The following is an 18,787-nucleotide window of genomic DNA, read 5'->3' as shown; positions in this document are numbered from 1 at the left end:
ATTCAAAAATTCATGATCAAATACGAAAGAATTCATCAATAATAAGCTAGATTACAACATGAAAGTGTACAAGAATGAAAGTGCATAATATGTTATTCTCTTTGTGCCTACCACTGATTTCCTAATTTTTCGCATAACAAATTTGTAACAGCATTATTTTTGATCACTCAAACAAAAGTATTTTTTCTGCTAAAAACCTTTTGGAAATGATGAATTATACATAATATGATTTTCAAAGTAAAAAATTCTTATAACAAAATCATATTATAAAACCATTTATTTTCTTAATTAATTACTTGGCATTTAGCCTTCATTTAGTTATGAAACTCAACTTATTATTTGTATTTTTTCCGCCATGATTCACTTTACACTTTACATAACTATTTACCTTATATAGCCAACGTTCAATAATTAAATGTAGCAAAACTTTAATAATAAAAAACCCACAATATTTATACATTAAATACAACCCACATATTTTGTTTCCTATTTTTTCACTCTTCTAGTTATTTTCTTAACATTTACACTTTATCTCTATACTTTTTTTAATATTTTTTTTTCAAAGCCATCAGAGAAGCTTATTAAATTCAATTTTTTTTTACTCTAGTCTCAAGTATTTATAATAAGAGTGAAATAAAACAAACAATCATGGATGATGAAAAAAAAACCGAGATACCATTCAGTTATCTCGGCTTATTAGGCAACAATCATTCTAAAATATCAACGCCAACTGACACACTACATCATGAGATCATGGTTAGAAGAAAGAAAAAAAAAGCTGGAAATAAACTGTAATACTCGTATTAACAAAGTGAGCGTATGAAAAAAAAAATAAACTTTTTTTCAGCTGGCATCAGAGTAATGACAAGAAAATGAGAAGAAAAAAAGTTGAAAAAGTTACTTTTTTAGTCGATTTATAAAGACTCTAAATTGAGCTGCATGAATTTATAGGGAATCATGTCGCGTTCATGACAATATTTGGAATGTTCGCAGTAAAAACGTTCATTACCTAGTAATGAGTTAAAATGGTCCAAATCCGAGTAACAAAAATTTAAACAAAACAAAACACATGTAAAATTTAGACTCAAAGTACACGCTTGTAAGCACATACAATTTTCTAAAAATGAGCGAATTCATTTAATTGTGAATAAATTCGACAAGAATTCATCGATTTTTATGATCGATATTTCATTTTGTTGCTATTATATGTGGCTTTGCAGTATAAAATAAACCTGAACAATTTCTGCAGTTTTCGATTTTTCATGATTTTTTTAAAACAAAAAAAATTTATATTTTCACGTGAAAAATATATTTTTTGCTTCAATTTATTATCATAACTCCGAAACTACTGAGCTGATTATAACGCAATATATTTAAGAAAATTTGTACATTGCATAGGGTAAATGTTTTCAATATTCAATCAATAAAAAGGCAAACATTAACTACTCAATTTTATGTATATCAAACAAAAAAGTTAAATTTTGTGAAAATGAGCGAATTCACTTAATTGTGAATAAATTCGACAAAAATCCATCGATTTTTATGATCGATATCTCATTTTGTTGCTATTATACGTGGCTTTGCTATAAATAATAAACCTGAACAATTTCTGCTGTGTTCGATTTTTTATGATTTTTTTAAAACAAAAAAAATTGCTATTTTCACGTAAAAAAAAATATATTTTTGCTTAAATTTATTATAACTCCAAAACTACTGAGCCGATTTAAAAGCAATATAAATGCGAAAATTTGTATATAATATATGGAAAATGTTTTTAAAATTCAATCATTTAAAAGAAGAACATTAACTACTCAATTTTATATATATCAAACAAAAAACTAAAATTTTGTGAAAATGGGCGAATTCGCTTAATTGTGAATAAATTCAAAACGAATCAATGGATTTTTATGATCAATATCTCGTTTTGTTGATATTATATGTGGCTTTGTGATAAAGCAATAACCTTAAACAATTTCTGCCGTTTTCGATTTTTTATGATTTTTTAAAAAAAAAATTGCTATTTTCATGTAAAAAATATATTTTTTGTTTCAATTATAACTCCGAAACTACTGAGTCGATTGAAACACAATATATAAACGGATTTAAAGGCTATGTAAATCCTAATTTGTTTAAGTTTATTTTAATAATATTGGACTAAACCTTTTTGAGTTAACATTAATTATGTGGAGAAATGTCTAACAAAATTTATAATTTTACTTCAAAAATTTAAAAAAAAAATTTTCATAGAATTGAAAAATTTTAACATTTTTGTACTTATGTTGCCATTACGAATCAAATCTGTATAATGATTAGTCAAGCTTTTCTTGCTGTTGACCTGAGTAATTGGTCAGAGCTTCCAAAAGTCACTCACAAAAATAAATTATTGAAATCTTAAAAGAAAGTTTTATTTCTACTTTACTCAGTGTAGGGTATTATATGAAAGGGCTTGACCGACTATACTTTCTTACTTGTTAATCCTCATTTTATTATTAGAATGGAAAACATTTCTTTTTAAATTTTTTGAAATTTCCTTAAAAAGAAGGTTTCAAAAATGTAAAACTTGGGATTTGAGAATTTTTTTGGTATCAGTTTTTTTTTTTGGATTTTATATTTATATTTCAAATGAAATGTGCAACCTCTAAACGTTATTCAAGTTTGCAAAAATATTCAGTATTTGTGTTTTAGATGATGGAGAACAATTTTAGTTCTGGGGAGCATCGAACATCCAAATCCACTAACTACAAGTATTTCCTTCGCAAACGTAGCGTACCATTCCGATATTAAAACAAACAAAGCTCCAAACAAGCCAAGAAACACCATTAATGTTGTCGTTTAACCAGACTTACCACAAAACAAGTTCAAATAAATACTTTAAATCAACAATAATTGCAAAAAAATCGAAGGAAAAAAACGCACAAACTCTCAGAAAAGATAAAATAAATCTGAATTAAAAGCTCTCTCTCTCTCATACACACAGATACTCTTCTATACACTGACATTTTCGGTCAGTTAAATGACAATGACACAACGTTAATGAAGCTCAAATGAATTTCGAACAAAAAAAAAAAACTAACAAAAAAAAGAGGTAAAATGTTTAAAAGTCTTACAAATCAAGCAACAAATTAAAATCAACCAATGATTATATATTTTTTTACGTGATAACGACAGCTAAAGTTGTTTTTAATTATATGCAATTACTGTCAAAGCAATAAAGAATGTTAAATAATTACAATATATTTTTTGCTTTTTAAGTATAGAAAAATAAAATATTTGAAAAATATATTTATAACTACATATTACCTGAAAATAAAAAAATAGTAAAGATAACTATATATTTTACTTAGAAATAATAAACTGCAACAATTTTTTATTATTAATTTTACTGAAACACAAATTTTATTTAAAAAACAAGCTTGTTATTGGTTGAAAAACTTTAAATTTATTTGGGTTAATAACCAGGTTAAATGGAAAATAATACAAAAATTAAAATTTTTTAACTAAATTCCAATTAGTGCAAAATGATAAATGTAAATGTTGAATTTGAAGGCAATTGATGTGAATTGAGAGGCAAATAGGGAGAAAAACAGAAAAATATTAATTATGTTTTAAGAGATTGGAAATATCGATATCACTATAATTTTTGTTTTTAAAAGCAGTTATCTCCATTTTTTCATTAACTTATCTAATAATGCCATCTCGTTACATTTGTTAAATGCTTGTGGTTAGTCAATATAACAATATCAAATCGGGTCAAAAATTTAACGATTAAAATAAAGACAGCAATGTTATTGCAGATAGTAACATTTAATTTCTTCTCATTTTGATGAATAATATTAGTTTGTACATATCATACCAACTTCCCAAACAAATTGATCTCTTCTGATTGTGATCATATTCGGAAAACTCATACTATTTAGAGTAATTTGGACATTTCTATTTTTACTTTTTTTAATTACTAAAAAATCGAGATTTGAATTTCTTCTCGAATTTTGGTCGTAGACTGATAAAGTATATGGGTGATTTCATTTTGTGTTTTCAACAGACAGACGGACATACGGACGGACATAACTAGATTGTGTTAGAATCTTATAAGGAGCCAGGAATATATATGGGCGATTTCACGTCAAGTGAACCAACTTTTAAAATCGATGTCTTCCGATCGGGATGAATTACTATCCAATAGTTCTAACCTTAGTGCAAATCGGAAGACATCGATTTTTAAAGTTGGTTCACTTGACGTGAAATCGCCCATATATATTCCTGGCTCCTTATAAGATTCTAACACAATCTAGTTATGTCCGTCCGTATGTCCGTCTGTCTGTTGAAAACACAATAGGGCCCAAACGAAAGCTAGCTGGCTGAAATTTTCCACAAATACTCTCTGTTGATAAGGTGTGTTTAGTATTGAAAATGGACAATAGCAATTCATGATTTAACCTAGCAAATATCCTATCGGAAAATTTTTCACAAACTAGTTCAAAGTACACTGAAATTATACTGTAAAGTATGGCGAAAATCGGGCAACATTTGTCTCTTGTCCTCTCACAAGGTCCCCCTCAGAAAATGACTTGAACATTGATAATTAATTTATAGTAATTAATATCGTGATAAAATTGGACATAAACTAGTTTTATATTAACCTACCAACTTTTGTGAGGATCGGTCCATAATTGACCCTAACCCCCATATAACCTCTATATCAGGAAAATATGTATGCTTACTAGGATATCCATTCGAATAAAGATACTTCGATTAATCGATTAATTTCTTACGAATAATTATTTACAAAACTCAAAAATTACCATTTTCGAATAACGAATAAGTCGAACAATTTTATGAAGAATAATAAGAATAAAACGATTTTTATAAAAAAATTGTATTAATTGATCATAACTTTTTAAAAAAATTCGTAATTCTGAATTTAAATAAGTAAAAACAAATGTATTTGAGGTTTTTCAATACAATTTGCAGATTTGTTTTATTCGATTCACAAATACCCGGAGATGGTTTGTAAAGAAAAAAATTTCAAAATTTTAATTTTTAATATATTGCCTCCTTTTCACTTCTCATTTTTCGTAATAAGAGAAATTTTTTGGAGAAATTTGAAGAACTAACATTGGTAAATAGCGAAAAAAAATAAAAATTTTAAATATTTTTACGTAAACAATATTATAAAAAATAAAAATTTTAATTTATTAGAGAAAATATTTTATGATGAAAATTTTTTTTCCTTATATCCCAGCCAATTGCCGGCCTAGTTTCTCGATTTTAAATAGTAACCGAACCGGGTTTATAACGGATATATTGATGTCTGAATCATGTTTGTAAGTTATTTGAAGGCTACGAAAGTTGATTTCAAAATAAACACGATCAGACGGATATGGCTAAATCGACTCCGTTATCTATAACGATCCATTTGATCTTTGTGGGGTCTCAAATTAGTAATTTAGAAATTACAAGCGGAATGACAAACTTATACATATATAATCTGCCACTCATGGTGTAGGTTATATTAATTGGTTTTATGTTATTCCGGATTTTATTTTGAATCAGAAATTGTAGGATGCAGATACGACGTAGAACAAGGGAGGTGAAAACAGGAAATTGACCAACAATTTCAAATATGCTACTTTTATTACAATCACAATTTTGGTTCAGAAGATATAGCCCTTCAAAGTGGACTGATGTTCAGTTTTCAAAAAAAAACAGAAAATTTCAGATACAATATCTCGAAAACTACATAACAGATCGTCATTATTTTTGATTCTATTAATAGATAGATCTATTTATTAAGAAAAAAATAAAATAAAATTGTACTGTTTGCTATGTTTTTGTCATGGTAAATCGATATTTACTAACTATCCATTTTTTTCAATATTTCTAAAATTCGAAGAAAAACGAAGAAAACTATTTCTATATTTGCCATATTTTCAAAATAAATTCTTTGTTTATTCCTTTAGCTAATGCCAAAAATGTCCAGCTGCCCGTCCTAGCTCCATTTTTTGCTAGAGGTAAAATTTTGAAAAAAGAAATGGTTCCAAAAATGTGTTGCATGCATTTTTGGGCAATTTGTGACAAATAACCGTAAAAACCCATTAGATATACCCTTTTTACGGATTGAGAGCAATATTTTATAATAAAAATTATTAATAAATTAAAAAATATTTAAATCTTTTCTGGAATATTTGAAAAATAATTTAAAAAAAAATCAAATTTTTTCTGGAAACATTTTAAACCATAAAATGAAATATAAAAAATTTTAGAAAAATATTTTATTTTACTTTCCATAAAATTGATTTTTCCACAAATTTCAACTTTGCTAACCCATAAGTAGGCACCTATAAGGCGTAGAACCCTTTTCAAACACTCATTTCATAGGTTGATCAATTATTTAACATATGCCTTTTACATTTTTAAATTGTCTCATTTCGTTCAAAAGTTATAATTTTTGCAACGAAAAAACTCAAATGGCGCCACTGTGCGATGGCGTAATGCAAAAGTATAATGGTGAAATATTGACAGAATCGCAATAATATATATTAAACTCCCTATATAAGTGCGACTTGACGAAGAAAAAATTTCTTATTTTACATTTTTCTAACAAGTTGTAATCGAATTATTAGTTTTATTCGAACAAAAGCAAATTCGAATAAATTGTTTACCCACATTTTGATGGTGGGTACAGAAGATTCGCACAGCCAAATATAAAACTCTTACTTATCATTACTTTTTTGTGTATTTATACGGAAAAACATTTAATTTTTTTTTAATAAAAGTTTTGAACGCGATTCAAAAAAGTCGTTTGAAACTAATAAATGTTCTATAGAACTAGTGATTTCGAATCACAATAACGTTCCACTGAACCGGTTCCAGAAATAATTGCTGTCATTAAAGAATCTTTAAAATATGCTCTTTTAATCCTCATTTAGCATTCATTAAAATCGAAAACAATTTTTATATTTTATTGCAATTTCGTTTAGAACAAATTTTGCAAATGTAAAATTTTGAAATTTTATGATTTTTCTTTTTGCTATCAAGTTAGAATGGTTTAAAGATGTCAAACACCATTTATATTTAATTTTTAAACATATATGGAGAAATAAAATATCAAAACTATTTTTTTCAATATTTTATTTTAAAAATATCTACGTTGACCCAACACCGAAACATCAAATTAAATGTTTAACTTATAACGTTATCCTATTTTGCTTAAATATTAAGGTCATGCGAGAACAACATTATTTTTTATGTCCAATCTATCAGATTGGCATAATAGCAAGTTGTAATCGTATACCATCGTAAACTTCAAGTTATTAATTTCAATAAATTTTGATATTAAAGCGGATACAATTTCATTTCTGCAAATATAAAATACGTTTGTTCTTCAACAAATATTTATTTTTTTATTTGTTTACTGCTACAAATTTGAAATCTACAACTTAAAATTAAAAAACCTGTTTGCTAATTGAAATATTTATTTAATTAGTGGATTTCTAACAAATTTGGAAATACCCACAAATCATTATGAAAGTTACACTCTAAAAGCAAAATACAAAACATCAAATTTTTCTAAATAAAAAAATATATTTATTAAAAAAATACACCTTCGCTATGAAAACAAATAACAAATCTACTTTCATACAAGAATACAAACGTAAAATAAAATAAAAATCTAAACTAAAAATTACTTCACTCAAAATCCACATTCATATCTTTAATAACAATATCACGTATATGATTTCTCTTAATTTTATCCGAACCCGTCTTGGGTAGAGTATCAAAGAAATAAACACCACCAGACAAATGATAGAACGAAGGTAATTCCTCACTAACAATTTTCTTAATTAAATCTTCGGTTAAATTATCACCCTCCTGAGTTTTGGCACGCACCACAGCACAGGCCGAAACATTGGCATACATGACATCGGGTATGCCGAACACACAGACCTCTTGAATACCGGGAATTCTTAAAATAACATTTTCGATTTTCTCAGGATATATATGCAAATTGAAGGACTTGTAGACATCTTTGTCACGAGCACAGATATGCAAAAAACCCAACTCATCAAAGTAGCCAATGTCACCGGTAGAGAACCATTGATCCTTGAATACCTTCTCAAAAGCCTCTTTGTTGTTCATGTAACCCAGCCATTTATAACGGAATTTAATTTGAATTTCACCATGCTCATTGATGCCCAATGCCTTGCCTTCTTTATCGAGAATTTTAACCTCTTTGTTGGGCATTAATTTGCCATCGGCACCCTTAAGACCACGACCCAGCAGAACATAGTTATTGGCGAGCAAAGCAGACAATTCAGTCATGCCATAGGCCACCACAAAACCGGGTTTTTTTGTATTATCAGCCACAAGATTATTAATATTTTCACAAGTTATTTGCGGCACCTTGGAACCACCACACAGAATAGTGTCTATGGATTTCATGCAATCCTTCCATTCGGGTTTGTTTAGAAGCGCGATTTCGGTCATATGCATGGTACTGTTAACCATGTGGGTAACCTGATGACGTTTAACCACATCCATAAAGTAGTCGGGTGTAAAGGGTTTGGTGGTGACGATACGCAGGCAACCACGCAATAGGGATTCTTTTAAAGTCCAAAATCCCGACACCCAATAAAGAGAGCTAAAGGAAAAGGCCACCGAGTCGGCACGAAGGGTGTGACTAAAATTTGAAAAGAGCGAAAGGATTAAAGTTATAATTTTTGTTTAGCATGATTGTAGGCCCAAAAATGTTACCAGGAATTCCACAGAAATCCTTCAAATTGTTTTTTTTATCCTACAAATACTTACTAAAGTTTTTGATTCAAGGCCGCCTTGTGGGACATGAACACACCTTTGGGTGGCCCAGTTGTACCCGAAGAACACATAATAGCAGCACTATAATCACCATCTATAGATGAGCAGGGAGGTCTGAAATATATTTTCACCAAATTAAAAAACAAAACTTTCCAAAAAAAATTATCCTTGAAACTCACACAAATTGCTCCAATTCCTCATCACTATAATCAGCCAATAGATCTTTAACTTTAAGGAAATTTTCCATTTCTCCATTCACAATACAAATACTGGCTTTCAAATTCAAATTTTCATTAACAGTTACAGCATGATGGTAATTTTCCATATCGCAAAATATGAATTTAGGGCGGGTGACCTTGTAAATTACCTGCAATTCAGCTTGAAATAAAATTAAAAATAAAATTAATTTGTTATATAACTTCCCATATTTTTGTTCACTTACCTGCATCAAACAAATCATAGACAGCATTCGTGGCTGCACCACTCAGCCAAATGGCCAATACAATCGATGACAAGTAATGGCTATTGGTGGCATATAAACCCATTACATCACCCGGCTGCACCCCCAGTTTCACAAATGTTTTACAAATGCTCAAGGCATTTTTCAACATCTGCTCTCCCGTTAACTCTTGCTTGGTGGCGTCATCAAACTGTAAGACCTTGTTGCGATTCTGTTGCAACACTGTCATAATGGCATCACCCAAAGTCATGTCATCACCATAAAAGTCCTTTTGCTTAGGACCATACCAGATCTTGTTCTTTTCATCGTAGTAGGTTTCACATACAACAGCGGACAGAGACATTTTAATGCTGACAGTGTTTAAGTACAACTAAATGACAGAATTTGGGTTTATGAAAGAAATGTTGTTATCACGAATAGAAAACAGAATAAAAGAAAGAAATTTATAACGTATTAGAATTAGTTTTCGTTTTTAGATTAAGTAAATATTAGTGAAGTACTAGCAACAAAGTATTTAGTTGATTCAGATAAACACTCAAACGAAAATGTTAGTAGTTGAAATAAGTTTGAAATGTTCACTTGTATAGAGATATACACATTTAGCGGAAACTCCAATTTATATGGATGACTCCAACTTTTATTTTTGGGGTAATTTAAAACGTATGTGCTCTTTGTATTGCATAAAGAAGTCAATTGATTACTTCACATTACCCAGGTAATCTGGTGAGTAATTACTTTAGTCTCTTTAAATCATGTAGAATTTAGTAATTTAATAATTTTCTTACTGCCTAAGTTGGCGAAAACTTCAATTTATATTATTATATCATTAGCGACCCCACAAAGTATATATATTCTGGATCGACCGTTTGTTCGTCTGTATGTCGAAATCCTTAGCCTTAAAATAACTTATATAAATAATTCATACATCAGTATATCCGCTATAGACCCGGTTGCTATTCAAAATCGAGAAAATCGCCCAACAAATGGCTGAGATACAAGGAAAAAACAGGACAACCTCGATTTTTGATCTATATCTGGATTATAAAGTCATTATAATCCAGGTCAACCATTTGGGGGGGGGGGGGGCGAAAAAATTTAAATTTGTTCTAAATTTCTCTTTTTATTCCTTTTTTTATATGAAAACTTTTTGGTTTTGGGGATCCGTGCTTGATATTGACAATATGGATATCTAATGGTAGATATTTCAAAGGCCTTTGCAACGGCGAATATATAGTAAGTCGAACCTACAATGGGTCAAAATCGGGAATAATATTTCTTAGTCCGAATTTTTTCTTAAGCTAAAAAATTATTTTGTCATAAATTTTGTCCACTAATAAATTCAAAATTTTTTTTTTACAATTTAAAAAAAATTTAAAATTTTTTTTTTAAATTTTGGAATTTATTTTAAAGTATAATTTGGTGAAGGGTAGATAAGATTCGGTACAGCCTCTGTCTTAGTTGTTTTTAGATCACTTGATACGTATATGAGCTTTGTTATACAAATATAAATCAACTGATTACTTTATATTACCCAGGTAATCTAGCGTGTAGTCAATTGTCGATTTAGTTTGTCTAAGCAATCTAGGATATAGTAATTTTGAATTTTTTTTTGTTGTTCTAAACATTAGAAAGTATTCTTTTTACCCACCAGAATTAACCTATTGTAGAGTAGATTTTCAATCAGTGTCCTTTTGTAATCTGAAAGTATGTTTAAATTTGTATACACTTGATGGTGGGTGTCTATTGATTTTATCATTCCTTTTATAACACATAAAAGTATTTGTCGCATACCCTCATTAGTATATATAATCTAGGTCCTTATAAGATTCTAAGATGATCTACACCATTTCCAATTGTATTTCAGAAATTTCTAATTATATTTCAGAAAATTCCAATTGAATTTCAGAAATTTCCAATTATATTTCAGAATTTTCCATTTATATTTCAGAATTTTCCAATTATATTTCAGAAATTTCCATTTATATTTCAGAATTTTCCAATTATATTTCAGAATATTCCAATTATATTTCAGAATTTTCCAATTATATTTCAGAAATTTCCATTTATATTTCAGAAATTTCTAATTGTATTTCAGAAATTTCCAATTGTATTTCAGAATTTTCCAATTGTATTTCAGAAATTTCCATTTGTATTTCAGAATTTTTAATTTATACTTAAAAAGTTTCTAATTGTATTTCAGAATTTTCCAATTGTATTTCAGAAATTTCTATTTGTATTTCAGAAATTTTCTTTTGTATTGCTATTAGAATTTTCTGAAATACAAATGGAAATTTCTGAAATACAATTGGAAAATTCTGAAATACAATTAGAAACTTTTTAAGTATAAATTAAAAATTCTGAAATACAAATGGAAATTTCTGAAATACAATTGGAAAATTCTGAAATACAATTGGAAATTTCTGAAATACAATTAGAAATTTCTGAAATATAAATGGAAATTTCTGAAATATAATTGGAAAATTCTGAAATATAAATGGAAAATTCTGAAATATAATTGGAAATTTCTGAACTTCAATTGGAATTTTCTGAAATATAATTAGAAATTTCTGAAATACAATTAGAAATTTCTGAAATACAATTGGAAATGGTGTAGTTATGTCCGTCCTTCTCTCTGTAAGTTGAAAACACAATAGGGCCTAAACGAAAGGAACTAGCTGGCTGAAATTTTACACGATAGGTCCCAAACTAAAGCAGATAGCACCCACACAAATGTCCCATCGGAATACTGTTTGATCAGTCATAAATATATTGATTATGAAGCAATCCAGATAAAATGTTTAAGTTGTTGAGTTTATGACATCAAAATGCGGAATTTACAATAGACGACATGACTTTTGAACGATGATTTTGTTGTTAATAACCTATACGTCAATTTGAAGGGAACATATCTGTCATTTATTCTCACTTAGTTATTGAATATTATAGTTATATTAAAGTCATTGAATATACAGTTTTTTTTGCTTTGAAAATATCGAATTTTGTTCCAACAAAGCGTCATATGCGGGAAGTTTTGCTTTACTTCCTTAATTTGAAAAAAAGCACACCGATTGCTAACCAAAGCAATCACGGTGAATATGTTTCATCGGTTTCCACATGCGAGAGATGGTTTGTTCGGTTCAGAAGTGGTGATTTTGACAGGGAAGACAAAGATTACCCAGGCCAGCCAAAAAAGTTTGAAGACTAAGAATTTGAAGCATTACTCCATGAAAATTGTTGTCAAACTCAACTAGAGCTTGCAAAATTATTGGGAGCTAGGCAAAATCACAGGATTCATCTAAAAGCAGGAAAATTGGGTGCCATACGAATTGTAGCCGAGAGTCTTTAAAAGACGATTTTGCATGTCTTTTGCACTCTTTAAAAGAAAATCATTTTTGCATCGAATAATTACTTGCAATTGGATTCATTACGATAACAAGCGAAGCGTAAGAGATCGTATGTGAAGCTCGGCCAACCAGCCGAATCGACACCAAGGACAAATATCCATGGCGCTAAGGTAATGTTTTTGAAGGGTCCTATCTATTGTGAGCTGCTGAAATCTGGCCAATCACAGGGAACCTGTATCGATCGCAACTGAGTCGTTTTGAAGTTGGCATTGGCCGAAAAACGCCCATAATGTGCAACCAGACATGAAACCGTAATATTCCATCCTGCCAAAGCTAGGCCATATGTTGCAATACCTATTAAAAAGTATATAGAATGAAGTGGTTGGGAAGTTTTTCCTCATCCGCCTTATAGTCCTGACCTTGTCCCGTCCGATTACTATTTGTTTCGATCGATGAAGAACGCGCTCTCTGGGATAAGCTTCACTTCAGAACAGAGTATCCGAAATTGGCTTGATTCGTTCTTAGCCTTAACAGTTCTATTGGCTCGAAATCCATATGTTGCCAGGAAGATGGGAAAAGCTCATAGCTTACAACATGTGTGCGCTCTGTTTTGTAATTTAATTTATTAATTTGTATCTTTTAGTTTTAAAATTATAGCAAAAATTGTGACTCAAGTGAATATTTTCCAAAAAATAAAAAATTCACTTAAAAGACAAACAAAATTGAATGTATTTTTTCGTCCCCTTAATAAAACAATAGTGTATAATTTTGTTGCCATTTCGGAATAATTGAGTTTAAAATTTTTGTGTTAGTCCCCTTTACAATGCAGAAATTGAAAGACAGACAGACAAAGTTTGAGGGCGCGGGGTCGAAGAGGTAGAGTGTATAGTACACAGGTTTAGGTTAGTTCAAAAGAGAATGAGAAAAATGTCTGCCTTTCAATTTCTGCATTGTAAAAGGGGACTTAATATACATCTAGAACAAAAGTAATATTTCAATTGATCTTTTGACCCACTTTGTTGAAGTAGAATTTCGAAATATTTTGACCAGTATCTACATAACTGATTATCTAGTTATTTAGATACTTATTATGCAATAAAAAATAATGGTGTATGTACTTATACACTATTGTTTTATTGAGGGGACATTTTATTGTTTCTTAACAAACAAAATAAAAATATATTAATATTATAGATTCCCTGAATTAATCGTCGACAAAAACTCATTGTATGAATCACAGATAATATAGATTCGAATCAGCTGGTTCCAGTAATATGACAATAGAAAACAAACAAAAGAAAATGTCAAAATGCTTATGGTTTGGAAAGAGGGACAAATCACACTCGTTGCCTATTGAAAATTGTATTTTTTTCTCTCGCTCTGTAGAACTTCAAAATAACCATATGGTTAGATATAACCTTTTTGAGAACTATCATTTGTTTCGTATCTGTATAATCTTTGGGAATTTAAACAAGATGGTGGAAAATTTGAGATAATTCATTAATTTTGTATGTGTGGAGTGTGACATATATCAATATTGAGCCAATTGTTTTGAATGTCAAACTCAAATTATTATTAAAAAATAATTCCAGGCGTTTCAGTCTTAAGGAATCGTTTCCAAAGTTAGGCATTTTAAATCATATTTTTTCCCATTTTCATTTATTACTATTTTTCCTTGAGTGTTTTTTTATTGTTTGTTTATATTTATTGTATTATTTCCTCTTATTTGTTATCAATTTTAATGGAAACTTTCAAATTCTGTTTTCGAATTTAACCTGATAAGCTACCTAAATGTGTTTTGGTTGTTCCATTTACACTTGTCACGATTTCTTTTTAGAAGATTGTGTTTTCTTTAGATTATTAAAATTAAACTTTATATAAACAATTATTGTCTAAAGTAATTAAAATACAAAAATGTTGAGGTAGGTACTCAGAATTGGAGTATCTACTCAGAGATAAACACTAAGTTTTTATTATCAACAGTTCACGTGGAGAACAAAAAAAAACATGATTAAGCTAATTTAACAATTTTCTTATCAGTTACAAAATAGTTTTGGAAAATTAAATGAATTTAGGTTTAAGATAAGTATTTGTACTAAATAAAAGGAAAAACTATAAGATTATAAGCTTAAGAGGTGTGGTGGTCTGATCTGATTTGTTAAGTAGAAATATGAATGAACTTTGAAATTATTTTATAGTTTTTTTTTTAATTCGATCAATAAAATTTACTTATTAATGAAATGATTTTAAACTGGTTTAAAGCAAATATTTATGCTTAAAATGACAAGCAAAAATAATATTAAATTTTAATCACTCCTAATCGTAATAATGTTCTCTAATTTGTGTGACGTTAAGAAAGTAATCCCTACATATTTCAATATCAAGTACTGTTTTACCCCTCAATTTTGATCAATATCTAGTAGGCGCCTTTGCTGTTGCTGCTTAGATCATTGGCCGGCATAAAGAGACTGCACTTTCTTTCTCTGTTGTAATCTGAACTGCTATTTACTTTCAATTTTTTTTTTTTAGGGCAAATAACCGATCATTAACGTCCCCTGGTGTTTAAGAGAGCCGGCCACTGATTTAAAGATTTATTTTTAAAGTATCCATTGCAATTTGTTTAAATAATGAATTAGTTAGATTTTGAAAAGCAAATCTGTTGAGAGATCTTTCAAACATGTATAAATTCAATTCAGCGGAAAATTTCCCCTCAACAAAAAACCTTCAAACTCTTTTCAATTCATTTCACTTGACATTAATAGCCCTACATTTCATTTCCCTATTAATTATAAAGAAATATAAAACTTTTTCAAAAAAAAAAAAACAGTTTCACATTGCATTAGTAACACACTGTGCTACTGCATTCAAATACAAGATCTTCCAAGAAATACGGTTAAACGTGCAACAAGGCGTAAATCTTTTGTTGTATGTTAATTATGTAGTACGTTATTTGTTTATGTTTATTTAAAACAAACACTGAGAAAAACATGTTGCATCTACATAGATACAACTGGCATGAAATGAAAACAAAGACATAATAAAAAATAAAAATAACATTAACATTAACAACAAGTTAATATTTCAAACTAGTCATATCAACTTCAAAGATACAACACACGGTAGACATCTAGAATGTCTTTTTAAAATATGAAAAATGAAAACGCTTCCGCATTTAGTTTACTGGAAAAAGAAAACGTCAGTATATTAATACGTTTATATCATTTGGTAGTTTATATTTCAAAAGATTCTTTTAAATGTGCAGACAAATTAAGAAACCATGACAGATTAAGTGCTGGTGGAAACGAATTGAAAGTGATCTAAACTACGAATGATTTTAAAAAATTTCCAAGATAATCATTGATGAAATAACAGTAACATAAATCTTACTGCCTTCTAATATAAATATTGATCAAGAAATCCTTGTTTGTTGAAAGTTTTACACATTGATGTTGCAGCTTGCAATTGTCGGGTAATTATGGTTAATAGTTTATTTTCAAATAAAGATCGTAAAAAATGTAAATTTGAAACTAAACAAAAATTAGCTGCTATAAAAACTTACTTGTACTTGAAGAAAAAACTATTTTTTTTTACCTTTTAAAAACGGTGGTTTATTACCTTTGAATAAACCTAATTCTTTTGATTCCAAATAAAAGCGATCAGTGGTTTAAAATTTGTACAACAACAGTTTAAATAGTCTCTCTGTTTTAATACACATATTTATATTACACACTTTATAATGTCCAAGAATACACTAGTAATACAGTTGATATTAATTCTAACAGCCCTTATAGTGCCATCTTCCAACAGTTTCATGAATTATAACAAACAAATCTGGAATGCTCTATTTCCACAGCATCCAGTCGCTTTAACAGTTAATGCTGCCATACACAAACAATTTTAATTACAGCGTGTTGATTGTTGATGAGTAGAAGTTTCTACCGATAGAAATGTTTATAAACATAATGAATGTTGCCAACAGTCGTTACAGACCGTTAAATTCAAATCGTTAATTAAACTTCGTAACAATATTCTGACGATAAAGGAATTTGATATTTCCCAATAATCACCAAAGCCCCAAAAATTCAAGCACTTGAACAATATGTTGGAATTTGACTTGAATGCAAATGTAATAATGTTTTAACTTGAAAAATATTTGAAAAAAAAATTAAATATTTTTCAAACAAAAAACATATGTCTTGAATTTATGTTTCCTTTTTACTGGAGAATGCTATTGAAATAATGTGTAATACAACTGTAATTCAATTGCTGGACTATAATTCAAGGCTTGAATTACACTTGCTTTCAACTTTTGCTGTAGTATCGACATTTTTTAAGATACATTCAGCTTAATATTAAACTCCTATATCTATCTATATTATTGGGTGTATGACTTAAAAATGCTGATTTTTTTTAAATTTTTAAGGCCTTATCCAAAGCCTTATAAATCAAATTTTGTTTAGAAAATTTGTTTTATAAACATTTGATTTATTTAAAAATTGTCTATGAGCTTTTATTTTGTAACATTTATGCAATATAAATTTATCCAAGTCATTGGCCATTGTTAGCTATGACCTTTTCATATCTTTCTGGCAACCTATGGATTCCCAGCCAAAAGAACTGCTCATCTTTTGAAGCTAAGAATACATCAAGCAAATATTGACTACTCTGTTCTGAAGTGAAGGTTATCCCAGAGAGAGCGTTCTGCATCGATCGGAACAAATAATAGTTGGACAGGTCAAGGTCTGGAATATAAAGCGGCTAAGGCAAAATTTCCCAACCACTTATTTCTAAATACTTTTTAACAGGTATTGCAAAATGTGGCCGAGATTTGTCATGATGGAATATTAAGGTTTCATGTCTGGCCGCATATTCTGATCGTTTTTTAGTCAATACTCGCTTCAAACGAATCAGTTGCGTTCAGTACGGGTTGCCTGTTATAGTCTGGACATATATCAGCACCTCATAACAGATAGGACCCTTTTGGTACTACCAAATACAGAACATTACCTTAGTGCCATGGATATTTGGCTTTAGTGTCTATTTGCCTGGTTAGCCGGGTTTCATATACGATCACTTATTCATCGCAAGTAATGATATCAGACATACAAATCGTCTTTCAAGGTCACTCGACTGCAATTCGTATGGTACCCAATTTCCCTGCTTTTGTATGAATCTTTCTGCTTTCAGACATCCCTGCTATTGGGTAAATCCTGCTGCTTGCAAAGATTTTGAAATTGCCAATTGAGTAGCTCCCAATGAATTTGCTCCTGTTCAGCTTGATAACAATCGTCATGGAGTAATGCCTTCAAGTCTTGGTCTTCATACTTCTTTGGCTGGCCTGGGCGATTTTTGTCTCCATGTTAAAATCGTACATTGAAGCCACATTTTCACCATAAAATTTGGTGAGCAATCGGCGTATTCAGCGGCACTTTTTTTTCAAATTAAAGCAGCAAAGCATAACTTCCCGCATATGACGCTTTGTTGACACGAATTCAACATTTTTGAAGCAAAAAAACTTTGTTGCTAAGTGGGAATAAATGACAGATAAGTATCCTTCAAAATGGCATATATGTTATTAAAAACAAAAATCGCGTTCTAAAGATGTGCCAAATATTGTAATGAACTTTAAATATCGACTTTCGTTGAAATTTTGTTTTTTTAATAAACATTTTTGTGATTGCAGAAGAATAAAACAGAAATATTTCCCCTTCAGAAAAAAATATAAAAAAGTTTCTAAAATAGTACCAAACTACAAATTTTTAATTTTACCCTTCACCTTAACATTATGTGGTTCCCAAAGATAAATGGTATTTTATAAACTGGCGTGCCTAAAAATCTAGATTTCAAATTTGAAATCTGTAGATTATTAAATTAAAAGAAATCAAAGTTCCCCTTTTACCCTCTAATGACAAAAGTACCTTTAAAATACACATTTATGTGAGATTTTTTATCGATTTAGAACAAAGCTTCAAAAAAGTATCAAAAACACAGACATTTACCCTTGTTTACCCATTTATGTTGAATTTTCTAAATGTATGTTATTGATGAGTTTTTTTGTCTTTTAACATATCGGTATTTAAAATTTAAAGTCTGTAGACAATTTATTAAAAATAAGCCCCAAATTACTTGACTTTCGTAAAGGTAGAAGTACCTTTACCTACTAAGTACA

The 18,787-nt window shown here is 29.3% G+C and overlaps 2 protein-coding genes across 2 annotated transcripts in view; one reads left to right on the top strand and one right to left on the bottom strand.

Annotated features, from left to right (window-relative positions):
* The window catches only part of qsm (Zona pelucida superfamily protein qsm), a 90,782-nt gene that overhangs the window by 17,752 nt on the left and 54,243 nt on the right, over window positions 1-18,787 (top strand). The gene's annotated exons all lie outside the window — the stretch shown is intronic.
* LOC135960816 (2-succinylbenzoate--CoA ligase-like) lies at window positions 7,565-9,627 on the bottom strand. Its single transcript, XM_065512212.1, has 4 exons — window positions 9,257-9,627; window positions 8,994-9,192; window positions 8,809-8,928; window positions 7,565-8,680 (listed from the first exon to the last, which is right to left on the bottom strand). The coding sequence occupies exons 1-4, from the start codon at window positions 9,615-9,617 to the stop codon at window positions 7,690-7,692; spliced, it is 1,671 nt and encodes a 556-aa protein (XP_065368284.1). The 5' UTR covers window positions 9,618-9,627; the 3' UTR covers window positions 7,565-7,689.

This window comes from Calliphora vicina, chromosome 5 (assembly GCF_958450345.1).
Source record: "Calliphora vicina chromosome 5, idCalVici1.1, whole genome shotgun sequence".
Classification (NCBI taxonomy): domain Eukaryota; kingdom Metazoa; phylum Arthropoda; class Insecta; order Diptera; family Calliphoridae; genus Calliphora; species Calliphora vicina.
This window is presented reverse-complemented; position numbering and strand designations above follow the sequence as displayed.

What these genes read in the sequence shown, in the direction of transcription:
- LOC135960816 (XM_065512212.1), bottom strand. Translation starts at nt 9,617, where the DNA reads ATGTCTCTGTCCGCTGTTGTATGTGAAACCTACTACGATGAAAAGAAC. An exon ending in CTATGATTTGTTTGATGCAG is followed by an intron (nt 9,193 to 9,256) that starts GTAAGTGAACAA and finishes TTTTATTTCAAG; the next exon opens with CTGAATTGCAGGTAATTTAC. An exon ending in GAGGAATTGGAGCAATTTGT is followed by an intron (nt 8,929 to 8,993) that starts GTGAGTTTCAAG and finishes AATATATTTCAG; the next exon opens with ACCTCCCTGCTCATCTATAG.